The 13,530-nt window shown below is 44.4% G+C and overlaps 1 protein-coding gene across 1 annotated transcript; it reads left to right on the forward strand.

Moving 5' to 3' along the window:
- The first annotated feature begins 5,200 nt into the window (after positions 1 to 5,200).
- On the forward strand, positions 5,201 to 7,516 carry LOC117559905 (caspase recruitment domain-containing protein 11-like). The gene is made up of 3 exons (XM_034236625.1): positions 5,201 to 5,219; positions 6,982 to 7,113; positions 7,201 to 7,516. The coding sequence occupies exons 1-3, from the start codon at positions 5,201 to 5,203 to the stop codon at positions 7,389 to 7,391; spliced, it is 342 nt and encodes a 113-aa protein (XP_034092516.1). The 3' UTR covers positions 7,392 to 7,516.
- The last annotated feature ends 6,014 nt before the right edge of the window (positions 7,517 to 13,530 follow it).

A 13,530-nucleotide genomic window follows, 5' to 3' on the forward strand; every position in this document is an offset into this window, starting at 1 on the left:
AGAGGACGCCTCGGTGTTCCTCCTGTCCGAGTCGGATGAACATGAAGAGGACATCTTCATGTCATCGGCTCAGGCTGCAAAGCCTGGAGCGAGGGCTGCTCTCCCAGACGATAGCATACCAGCTTCGCCCTGTCTGAGTATGGACCTGCAGGCCGTGTGCAAACGCGCTGCGGCCAGACTCGACATCCCGTGGCCTGAAATGGCCAAGGAGACCTCCAGGTCCCGCTACGAAGGGAAACATTTTCCCCAAGCAGCGCGGACAAAGAGACAACTCCTTCCGGTCTTCCCGGAGATGTTGGATGAGGTGTCGGTCTCGTGGAGAGACCGGCCCTTCAGCAACAAGGTCCCAATCCAGGGTGCCTCCTCCCTAGACTGTGACGGAATGGAGAAGCTCGGCCTGCTCCGCATACCGCCCATGGAACCGCTGGTAGCAACCCACCTCCTACCGAGGATGGGCCCGTCACCAAGCAGGAACCCCACGCTGCCGGCAAAGTCGGACCGATTTCAGTCGACAATGACTGAACGGTCCTACAAAGCCGCAGCGTTGTCCGCCAGGGCCCTGAATGTGGCCTCGCTGCTAACCGCTTACCAAGCGGAGCTCTGCGAGGACCTGTCGGGTAACCCGGGTGCAGCCACTCTGGACGAGATGGCGGCGGTCACAGACATCTGTCTCCGTGTCCAACGCTGCGCCGTCCAGGCCACGGGTAAGGCAATGGGGATCATGGTGGTGCAGGAAAGAGCGAGATGGCTCAACCTCACCAACCTCCCAGACCGGGAAAAGGAGGATGTGCTGGATATGCCCATCGTTCCCGAGGGAATTTTCGGCTCCGCTCTTGCTTCCATGCAAAGGAGGTGTGAGTCGAAAAAGAGGGAGGACGAGGCACTCCACCTCTGCCTCCCTCGAAGGGTCCAGCCGCTGCCTTCGCAGCAGCAGTCCTTCGCCCAAGCTGCCTTGAACCCTGCTCGGTTTAAAACACCGAAAACGCAGAGGTCGCAGCCCGCCCCGAGTCCCCAGCCCAGGCTGGAGACGAGGGAGCTGGCCCAGAAAATCTCCGGTTCCGGCTGCAGCTCAGACGCAGCCAACCCAGAATTTCGGCCAGCAGGCGAGGAAGAAGAAGCGAGCGGCGTGACAGCCCCTCCTTCTCCCCTCCGTGACAGAGCTGGAAGTCCACGGTTCCCCAGCTCTAAATGTGTTCCCGCCGCCTCGAGAGATGCCTCAACACCATCCTCAAGTCCGCAAAAACACATGTCACAAATCTGTTTGTTCCTCTGTCATTAAACATTTGCCGCTGACGCATCCAGGCTTCAGGCCGAGGGCGCAGCTCAAAAAAAAAAATGATAAGAAAAACAATAAAACCAATAAACAGCCCGCCAACTGTTCCCCTTCTGAGAGCAGCTTCGGCATCTCTCAAAAGGCGGATTACAGGCGGGTCTGTGAAGGCACCACCGTCACGCGCATGCGCAGTGCCGGCTGGGGTTTTAAAAGCACCACCGCCACGCGCATGCGCAGTGCCGGCTGGAGTTGTGAAGGCACCACCGTCATGCGCATGCGCAGTGTCGGTGGGGATTGTCGAAAAGGGGCACCACTGTGTTCAGACACTAGAGGGCCCCATAACACAACAAATAGAGACTCAGAGGGGAAGAGATGTGACATCTCCACTGGCTCTAAGGAGCATGCAGTGGAAGATGCTCACATCATCTGCTTGGGTTTTCAAGACAGTAACACGGGGCTACAGACTCCAATTCGCTGTCACCCCCCCTCGCTTCTCGGGCATTCTGCATTCGCAGGCCCGAGGAGAGTCAGCCCATATTCTGGAGAAAGAGATTCTCTCTCTCCTAGAAAAGAGGGCTATATCTATTGTACCCGCCGAGCAGAGTCAGGGCGGCTTCTATTCCAAGTACTTCCTCGTTCCCAAACGGGGAGGGAACGGAATTCGGCCAATACTTGATTTGAGGGCTCTGAACAAATATCTAAGAAGATATAAGTTCAGAATGCTCACTCACACATCTCTGTTGCGGCTCGTGCGACAAGACGACTGGTTCACATCAGTCGACCTGAAAGATGCGTATTTTCACATCCCAGTATATTACCCACACAGGAAATATCTGAGATTCGCATTTCAGGGGATCTGTTATGAATACAGAGTACTCCCCTTCGGTCTGTCTCTCAGTCCAAGGGTGTTTGTACGATGTACGGAAGCCGCGATAGCCCCGTTAAGACAACAGGGTATTCGCCTGGCGACCTACCTGGACGACTGGCTGCTTCTCGCACAGTCGGAGCAGGAGGCTGTTACGCAGACAAATGTCCTCGTAAAGCACCTGCTCAACCTGGGTTTCATAATAAACACAGAGAAGAGCATGTTGTGCCCCGCGCAGACTATACTCTTCCTGGGTTTACACCTGAACTCGGTGCCCTTTTCAGCTCGCTTGTCAGCGGAAAGAGTGAAAGCTTTCAGAGCTTGTCTCGCTCTTTTCCAGCTGCGCAAACATGTTCTCTTCAGATCATGCCTGCGATTGCTGGGGCTCATGGCGTCAGCCATCCTGGTCGTACGACTGGGACGCTTACACATGAGGGAGTTTCAGCGCTGGGTGGCCGCCCTAAAACTAAACCCTGCGCGCCATGGCGCGCGGAGAGTGATGGTTACTGTGAAATGCGTAATGGCACTGCGCCACTGGCTGCACCCGACTTTTCTAGTACGAGGTGTGCCTATGGGTGCTGTCCTTTCACGGAAAGTGGTCACCACGGACGCATGTCTGACAGGTTGGGGAGGTATTTATGAAGGTCGCCCGGTGAGGGGTCTCTGGAGCAGAGACCTCCAGCGGGCGCACATAAATTACCTGGAGCTTTTAGCGGTATTTCTCACCCTAAAACGCTTTCTGCCTTTCCTCAGGGGACATCACGTCCTTGTGAGGACAGACAATACGACCACAATATCGTATATTAACCGCCAAGGGGGTTTGCGTTCTCTCCAGTTACACACACTGGCGCGCAAACTTATCCTATGGAGCGGTAGGTGTCTCCTCTCTCTGAGAGCGACGCACGTACCGGGAGTGAGGAACCTCGGGGCAGATCTACTGTCCAGAGGTATACCACTTTATGCAGACTGGACTCTACATCCAAGGATTGTGAGCCAGCTGTGGGTGCGTTACGGCAGAGCCGCGGTGGATCTGTTCGCATCGAAAGACAACGCTCAGTGTCAGCTGTTCTTTTCGATGCGCGATCTAAATGCACCGTTAGGCGTGGATGCACTTGCGCACAATTGGCCCCCGGGCCTTCTGTACGCGTTCCCACCCCTGGCTCTGATACCCCCAACTCTGGCCAGAGTGAGAGAGCAACGCCACACACTTATCCTGATAGCTCCGCACTGGCCAGCTATGTACTGGCTAGCGGAGATATATCAGCTGCTGTGCGGGCAGCCATGGCAGCTCCCACTACGCAGGGACATACTGTCCCAAGCGGGGGGGGGGGGGATCTTTCACCCACACCCAGAGCGCTTGGCTCTATGGGCCTGGCCCGTGAGTGGTACAATCTAAATACAGTGTGACATGACGCTGACCCTGGCAGCTGCCAAGCGAGCCAGTGGCACTCATGCACTATCTGTACAGTTTTCATGCACTCAGTTTGCCCCAGGGCAAACAGAGTGTGGTTGAAGCCTGACCCTGCCTTTATCTTAAGGCGGTCGGTTCGGGTACCACATTTGACATTAAGGCATCCCCCCCGCCACTGTATTCCTCCGGGGAACAGCGGCCGGATTTGCCGTGTCCAGCCCGTGCTTCACGCACGTACAGGGACAGATCAAGGGTGCTTTGTCATAATGACCAACCCCTTGTGTCCTGGGCTAACCCTTATAAGGGCAAGCCTGTTACTAAGCAACGGCTCTCCCACTGGTCTGTGGAAGCAATTGCTTTGGGGCTCATACGAGTCAGAGTTCGCAGGCACCCTCGGGTCCGCGAGCTCTTTCGACTCAGAGTCTGGCTGCATTCTGGATTCTGTCCAGGATGTCTCCCATCAAAGACATTGGTGCAGCGGCGAGCTGGTCCTCGCCGCTCACTTTTGTCTGCCTCCTAACAGGCTGGACGTTCTGCTCCCAGTGTGACTCAAGCAGTGCTGGGCACCTGGTTGAGTCAGAGCTCTACTTGTTAAGTTCTGGTTGGTTTGGTGATTTTCGAGATAAGCTCGTCTGGCAATACGGGAGCTACAATTTCCCATAGTGAGACATCGAACGGAGTGTTATGAATGAGAACTATAGGTTACTTGCGTAACCCCAGTTCTCAGCGTAACATGAAGTGAGATGTCTCACCAGACGGCCCTCCTTGCTATGGTGAAGCGAGAAGAGGTGCTTATTTTGAATGGCGCATGCGTTGTGGCGCAAGCTACTTATAGGGGGTGATTTCCCTGACGCTGACGTCAAGATCTCCAGCCAATCAGGATTGGCGTAATGAGATTGATGCTTCTGTTTGCTCCGCGATGAGGCGCATCCCATAGTGAGACATCTCACTTCATGTTACTCTGAGAACTGGGGTTACGCAAGTAACCTATCGTTATGTGCACCCCTGTACTACAGCAAAAGTATTCTCCGTCGGGACTTCCTGCAACAACACCACGCCGTTATCAAAGATGTTTTATTGAGAAGACGATCACTACGTGACAAAAGTTTTCAAAACCGTGGCTACTGAAATCAATCTTACTAACTGCTGTCTGTGCAATTTACTCCGCGAGTTGGCAGACTTTATTTTTCTTACTTTAACATCATTTTTCATGGTGGGGCTAAGCCATTTCTTGGTATGGGTGTAGCCTACCCCAGCCATACCCTGGCGCTGCCACTGGTGGCACGTATGGGGCGGGCCATTCTGCACATACGTTAAATGCGTTAAATATTTTAACGCAATTAATTCAAAAAATTAATTACCGCCGTTAACGCGATAATTTTGACAGCACTAATATATATATATAGCACCTTCTGCCATATCGTCACCCTTTGCAGTGATTGACTTGAACACTGAGAATGTTTTTATGAACTTCAGACATTTTCATATACAAATGTGATCATACACCAACACACATTTTAGAGATATACATTTTTCACACACAACCATTTACTAAATTAAACCATATCCCATTATAATACGAGCAAATAAGAAGGCACAGCAATAAATATATATTGTGTGTGGGTGGGGGGGGTGTTAAGATCCAGGTCCAATGGGGGCAGAGGGGAGAGGTGGGAGAGAGTTCAGCATCCTACAGGAAATGTCATTTGCATGTAATATTATTTATTCATATGGAATTATATAACTGGAGTTTGTTATCCTTTAATTTTGCTTGATTAATTAAAAAAACAGAAACACAAACATAAAAAAGGGGTCATTCAGGAATACAATTATTATATTATAAATAATAATAAAATAATAAATTATATTATAATATTGAATTAAATATTTTTTTGTATAGTATTATTTCATTTAGAAAGGCAATACAATAGAATAAAAATACAATACAAAACTTGGGACAGAGCTAAGTAACTGATCAGTCACAACACAAAATAACAGGAGAATGAGAATTAATTACCTTTTACTGTAAAGTTCGATGACGCACGGCGCATTTGATCTCGCTCATTTTTAGAGAGGTCTGTGTGAAATTCACCTTCAGACATGTATTCTCTCAAATTGTTGTAAAACACTAAAGTCTTCATTCTGTCAGATGCAATGCAAATCACCGTTTGTCACATGTAAAAACTCTGCAAATCACCGTTTGTCACATGTAAAAACTCGCGAATGGTTCAGACGGTCTAGATGTCAATTTTGTCCTACTTGGGTTGCCGTCCGGCGTTGTCCAATATGGCGGACCATCTCGCACATGCGCACAGCAGATCGGGCAGAGCTGCAGATCGGGTAGTGACACCCTTCAAGGATCAAAACTTGAAACCACCGGAGTTAAATCCAGACGACAGTAGATCAGAAGTGTCTTTGCCTTTTGAGTATGTTTTGGGGTTTTAACATGACAGTTTGGCATAGAAATCCCCCTTACAATAAAGGCAGTATGCCCGTGTGTCATCTCCAATAAATGGCTTCAACCATCCTTTATACTCAGGGTTTGATTCCCACTCCTTTCTGTATTTTTGAGAATACAATTTAGACTGTGCCATGATGTTTAGCTTGTCACAGAGAGGCACACACACAGTGGACGAGGTGATTGAGTGACTGAGGCTGTGTGAGGCAAAGCAAAGGCAGTTATTTATTATAGTGTGAAAGTGAGTGAAGAAACATTTACATTCAACATTTAAATCCCGCTCAAAACCAGGACGGCTTGGCAGTTGGCGCATGCGCAATTCATTTGCAGTCTCGACGCGGGGGAGTGTGGTTGTCTCCTCTCTGCTCTGACTGCAGCAGCAGCTCTGCTGCGGCCAGGCAACTGTCAGTCTGAGCGCCTGTGAGTACTATGGGAGGGAGGCGGGGCTCACGGCAGCACCCGCGGCTCGTTAACTGCAGAACAATGTGAGTCTCCAAACACCAGAAAAGTCGCTAATAACACCATTATAAATCGCTAGATTAGTCGTTAGTCGCTTTTGACACAAATAAGTCGCCGGAGGGTTTGGAAATCCGCCAAATTTAACGAGAAAATCGCCAAGTTGGCAACACTGCACGCACGTCAGGCCTTCCTTTCCGACGATTTGATTGGTCGGAAGGGAAGGGCCGGCGGGCTTTCCTTCCGACCAATCAAATCGTTGGAAGGGAAGGCCGGCGGGCTTTCCTTGACATGTCCCTGACACAGCGCACTGTGGGTGTAGTATAGTGAGTGTAGCGTGCAATACTGTGTTTCACCGCAGATTAATTAAGAGGGGCGCTGTTTCAGTCTTTGTAAAATACTCACTGACAACAGCAGAGAGATGTTTTTTAAGTGTAGGCTATTCATAAATTAATAAAATCACCTAAACATAAGAAAGTAAGGCTGAAACATAACATGTTTTCTCTCTTGTCGTCCAGCTGGAGTGGGTTTTGTTTGGGGGGGGGCCTGGGGCAGTGTCTCGCTGGGTCAGTGCACTGCTGAGGTTGCACACTTCTCTCTGCAGTGGTGGGCCGACCCTTCGTCTCTCAAACACCGGATCAACACAGAGGGTGAGTCCGTGTTCTTCTGTATTCTTGAAACCTCAGTCTTATGTTCTGTGAGACTAATCCATCTCTGTTTCTGGTCCCTGTCCTCAGGATACTCCGAGCTGTGCTCCCAGCTCTCCTCGCCTTATTTTAAAGGCGTCGACTCCTTCTACGTGCGGGTCAATCTCAACATGGAGCCTCACTGGGACCCTCCATCTCTGGGTGTATCCTGTGATTATATTGTACACGTCAGAGACGCAAGACACAACCGTGTCCTCAGGAAAATATTGCAAAAACTTTAGCTCAGAAACATCAGGTTCAACTGATGTATCATTTCCAGCTTGGTGACCCGTTCAGTAATAAGTGCAACGTCGACAATGCCTGCCCTGTGAATATTGGTTCTCTGAAAAAAGCTGATATTATAAAAAGGGACCACATTACTCCTGTTCTGGCTGCCTTACACTGGCTCGCTATAGAACACAGGATAGAATTTAAAATTCTTCTTCTCGCCTACAAAGCCCTTAATGGGCAGGCGCCATCTTACCTTAAAGAACTCATTATACCCTACTGTCCTACTAGGGCATTGCGTTCCAAGAATGCAGGGTTGTTGGTTGTTCCTAGAGTCTCTAAAAGTACAATGGGAGCCAGAGCCTTTTCTTATCAAGCTCCACATTTGTGGAATCAGCTTCCAGTTTGTGTTCGGGCGGCAGACACCCTATCCGTTTTTAATAGTGCGCTTAAGACCTTCCTTTTTGATAAAGCTTATAGTTAGGGCTGATTAGATTCAGCCCCTAGTTTTGCTGATATAGGCTTAGTTTGTCGGGGGACATCTTACTTCTTCCTTCTCTCTGTCTATACCTGTGTACTCATGTTCCGATTAACCCAGCTTCCCCAAATTTCTTTCTTTTTGGTGTCTATATACGGAGTCATGGATGATCCTGCGCTCCTCTGTCCTGGATCGCGAGCCCTGGATCTTGAGTCGTGGCTGTGGTCCTGGATCATAGGTCCTGGATGGATATCCTCGTGGATTCATCTTCCTATTATACACACATGCATTTCCAAACATTTGGACTACCTATGTTGCAAATGTATTATCTTTTCAATTTACACACGGCATCTATTGCACGTCTGTCCGTCTTGGGAGAGGGATCCCTCCTCTGTTGCTCTCCCTGAGGTTTCTCCCATTGTTCCCTTTAAACTGTGGGTTTTCTTCGGAAGTTTTTCCTTGTACGATGTGAGGGTCTAAGGACAGAGGGTGTCGTATTGTCATACTGATATTTTGTACAAACTGTAAAGTCCACTGAGACAAATGTAACATTTGTGATATTGGGCTATATAAATAAACATTGATTGATTGATTGATTATACTGGAGTGACAGAAATCAGCCCTATGAAAATGTCACGATGAATAGCATCATTTATGTCACACATTCGCTGACCATACAGGAAATACAGGACTGGATCTGTGCTGCCCCTTAAAACACAGCATCAAGGGGAGCACTTATTTGGGGAAATTATTCAACTTATATCCTACTGTGAGACATTTCACTGTCTCATTAGAATACTGCAAGTTCAATACTTTGATGATAATTTATTTGCATACGTTATGCAAGAAACTGAAGACTTTGAAATGATAACATTAGGCAATGTTGCTGATGTTACACCTCTTGATCTACTTTCGGATTTTAGCACTGACAAGCTTTATCTGAATCCGAGGTATAAGATTTTTTAGGTGGGCTTTTATAAACTGATCTGTTTTTAAAATGCTCATGTTTAAATGACTTTCTTAATTAAATATTGTGCAAATTAAATATTTGTATGATAACAGCTGGATGGAAACACATCGCAATGTCAAAGACTTCAAATGTTTTGGCATTTTCATAATAAGAACTCTAAGTACTGTATATTTGATAACATATCTGCTTGTAGTGACTCAGTGATATTAAACATTTGACGATTATGTTTCTGCAACAATAGTTTGCTGAAGATTAAGTTTGTTTTAACCAAGGTTTTTTTAGGTGTGATTTTATGAATTATCTGTTCCGTCAACATTTGATGAATTTGAAAAATATTAGTGTTTTTAAATGTTAAAAATTATTTTCCTAATTAGATATTGTGCTAATGAAATCCTTGTAAATAAATGTCCAATGAATGTATTCTTGCATTTTATTTTTTGAATAAAAACCATATCCACCACCTGGTACTTCCAGTAATCGTCATTGACACACAATGTGCAGATATAACACAATCACATGTTAATTCTGGTTAAAGAAATAGAACACAAAATGTGCAGAAATAAGAAATGAGTGTGTTCATCTTGGTTACACATTTATGACACACAATGTGTCAAATGTGCACATTGTGTGTTAGGGGCATGTAGCACATTTTGTGTGTAAAATGATTTAACACATAAATTAACACAACACGTGTTGTCCCTGAGCACACTAGGTGTGTTGAAATTCAACACGTGTCATTTTTGACACATCCCTTCTAAAAGTGTATCACATTACTTTCTCTTTTGAAGGCCCTCCCTCAATGTGCCACATTGAACCTGCACAGGCATTAGCTAATAGCTACTCATATTTAGCATATCATATGTTTTATAACTGTTGCTGCACCAAATACAAGTCATCATTTAATTAGCAAGTAGGCCAGCTTATCAGGACTGGAGATGGTAGAAAACTACAAAAGTTTTATAGTGAATACATACATCAACAATTTTAGCTGTTGGATTCTGGCAGTCCCTAATGAATGGGATTTTTCTGTGTGATGATGACGGATAGGAAGGCTGAGATTATAATCCCCTGCAGAAGGCTGACATTTCCGAGCCTAAAAGGCAGATGCCGAGCGATGGTAATCTTTTTTTCTGAAGCAAAGAGGAAATGCTTCAGTTTACTCAGAACTCAGTGACTCTCGTGAGTGAAACTTTCCAAATACAACATATTAAGATATGAGCAATGAAATAGGATTGCTCGTAAATGTGTGTGGTGTGAATGTCATCAACAGGTCAGAAGTTGTTCTGGATCAGACACCAAACGCTCAAGAATGATCACAAGTAAAAACAAAACTGATGTCTCATGATCAACATCAGCCTCCCTGTCTTCTTTCTCATTAAGTTCATCAGATTGGAGCGGCGTGCCACTGCCTTTCATTTCTGGCTGACATTTGACTCCTTAGCAATCCATGTCTCTAGTTAACACAGTGGAAATTAGAATTGACAGAGTTGTCAGTACTGAAAACTGAGCTGCTCTTTCACACGGGTGTCGGCAGAGCTTTACCTCTTTTACACGGCAGAGTTTCTTCTTTTAAGTTTCCTAAAAGAAGTACATTTTAATGGGAATTTCCCCCCCTACATCATACTTTCCAACAAGCCTAGTGGGTCAAAAATGGACACATAAAAAGATAAAAAGGATTCTGTATATTTAACCAAATTACATAAAAGCTTAAATGGATTTGTGATGAAACCTCAGGCTCAAAAACCATGTCTGCGGAATCCATCATGGTTTTCACAAGCTTTCCCTGGCGATTAGCATTGGCTGGAGCGTTGGCGTTCACTGCAAATCAAATCCATATTCATTCTGGCCCGACACGCTTGTGTGCTCACAGAAAGTGTCTCAGTTGCTAACCCCGTGATTTAAAACGTTTATCTCACCACAGTGGCCAAATCAAAGGACTGGGAAAAGGGAACAAATTAACATAAAGGTATTTCGCTTTTTTAAGAGACCTAATTTTGAAAACCGCAGTATTCATAAAGCCACAGTGCATAATTATGTTTTTATAGCTGTATAAACCATAATGTTACCTTGTAATTTCATGGTTACAAACGTAGCAATTTTGAGACCCCAGTTTTGCTTTGGGTTTGTTTGTTTGTGTTTTTGTGTAAGAAGTTATGGATGTTTTTCAAAACTGAGTTCACATTTTCACAGGATGTGGGATTTCTGTTGTTACATTGGGTTTGAAAAGCCCATGAATTTGGAGCGACAGGTGTCGATACATACTGGTTTAATGACTCCCAAGCCTGAAACTATTGATAACACACAGCTGGCTGTATAATAATAGCCTATTCTTAACTGGCACTGTATTTAGTGAGTAAAAGCTTTCACTGCTAACAAGCACTCCATACAGTATGCATGTGCTGTTGTTTAAGGGATAAATTAGCTCTACTTTGTCGTGAGTCACAGGTAACATTTCTGCCACAATTTACAAGGCTGAATGGTTGTGTATTGCTGAATGGTTGTGTATTTCTTCATAATTGATTAATTTCTTGAATAAATATGCTGTATATGTCTTGCCAATATGAGGATATATAACCATTATCCACTTAATATACAAACAATCTAATGGAATTATACTGTCCTGCCATTCAAATATATCTTTACGAATGGTGACATGGTTGTCTGAATTAGAATGGTTGTATCATTTAAATAATGTTCTCTACTGATGTCGTCATAATTAAAGGCAGTGTACATTATATTGAGAGTATGCATTTTTGTTGTCTTTCCCACCTGAATACAGGAGTAGAAAAGAACATTAGCAAACCGTTCAATATCAATTCTGAAACATAATATAATAAATCATTGTAGGCAAAACATAGATGTTTGTGGCAGAAGTTGTATGAGTTGCATGAGACAGCAAACAAATCAAATGTGGACATACTTTCTACTATCCCTTTTTAATATATTTTGTGTATTGTATTTATGGTAAAATCCATTTAGAGTTTTTATTTTGTATTAATGTATCTGATGATGAATGCATCTGATAAGCTTTGTTTTTATTCACAAAGCAATCAATTAATTGGTTAATTATTGATAGATTGATCAATACTAAAATATCTATTACTTGAAGCCATAATACATGACTAAAGTATACATATCTGTAGACCAGTAAAAGCTGTTTTATGATTTGATGTTGAACTTGTTCTAAAGAAACGTTAAATACGTTCAACTTTACAGAACAGTTCAACTTCTGCAACAGATAAAGGCAAGCGTTTGTGAGTAAGAGGATGACTCGTGCAGTTTGGCAGTTGTTTTCAACAGGTGCAGGCACATTTTCTCAAACATAAAGCGATAAATTAGCGAAAATGTGAAGGACAAACATCAAGGGCTCCCACCTCTCTCTTGTTACCTTCAATTTCCAGTCCATTATTTTCTGTATTTCTTACATTTATAAATACGAGAATCTGTGTGACATTCTTACCTGCGCTTCTAAATACCGTTCCAACTATTGCCTTTAGTAAGTGGGGTTGTTTGGATGAAATCTTCTGTACAATTCAGTCTATTTCTTGGTCTTATTCACAGATATACAGTTTTTTATAAGCTTTAACTGATGCTCAAATCCTGTAATGCTGTTATGACCAGCACAAAAACAGGAAAAGCTTTTGTTTCTAATTTTCTAAAAATGTACCTCCAAACAATTAAAAGTAAGGAAATATTTCTCCTACAAAAGGACATGACCTCAGAATGATAGTCAAAGAACTCTGAGCAGGGAGTTTAACAGGAAACTTTTGAGTGAAAGCGAAATGGGATTTGATGGCTTCAAGATGACATGAGGTATAGCTGAAAAAATGACTTTTTAGGAGGGAAGTGACTGCCTTTCCAATCACAGTAGGACAGTTATTCCCCCATCAGCGAGCCAAGAAGGACCATTAGACTTGTGAAAGGGTGGCATTACCTCTATGGGCTAAGATTTTGCCATTGGAGACAAATGCTCTAGTTTCAACCTGGCTGACTGAGCTCTTACATAAATAATGGCCATAAAGTGCAGCTCAGTCATTGCAATAACTTTGACTCAAAGAGAGAAAAGTGAGAATGTTTTTTAAATAGAAATAAAGGTGTAGCCGCAGGGAGGATATGAGGGTGAATAAAAGGGAGAAACCATTTATCAGGCAGCTGGTAAGATATGTGATATTTGACATTTGAATATTTACATGTAATCTGTGGGAGTGTGGCACAGCAACAGATTGTGTTTTGCTGCACAGTTTGAAATGAGAAAAGTTTGTGACCATGAATGGTAATGAGCACATGGGTCATGGAAATTGCTTCTAGAAAAAGCTACTTCAAAGAAAAGTCAATTAATGTCAAACACATCTGCACTTTTGATCAGTTATTATTTATTTTGAGTCAAATGTACATGAATACCACATAATGCTCATGTGTTGCAGAAGTGAGTGTCTTTGGGCTTTGGATTGCCGTTCTGACAAAACAAGACCTAAAGACCTCTTTCCTTTTTCCTTTTACATTTTGTCAACTTAACATTTAATAAATAAAACAATAATTACTGATAAAATAGTGTTTGTTGCAGTCCCACACTATTGTAACACACCTTGATAGATTATAGCTCATATTGTACAACTATCAGAAAGTATAAAACTCCTATTTCTAGTGATCATGAGTTTCTGTCCATGGCCAACAGGGGGCGCCGGTTTACTGGTTGAATGTGCTG

This window comes from Gymnodraco acuticeps, unplaced genomic scaffold (genome assembly GCF_902827175.1).
Source record: "Gymnodraco acuticeps unplaced genomic scaffold, fGymAcu1.1, whole genome shotgun sequence".
In the NCBI taxonomy this organism is placed as follows: Eukaryota; Metazoa; Chordata; class Actinopteri; order Perciformes; family Bathydraconidae; genus Gymnodraco; species Gymnodraco acuticeps.

Excerpts from the sequence above, each read along its gene's own strand:
- LOC117559905 (XM_034236625.1), top strand. Across the intron at positions 7,114-7,200 it reads ACACCGGATCAACACAGAGG|GATACTCCGAGCTGTGCTCC; the intron begins GTGAGTCCGTGT and ends CCCTGTCCTCAG.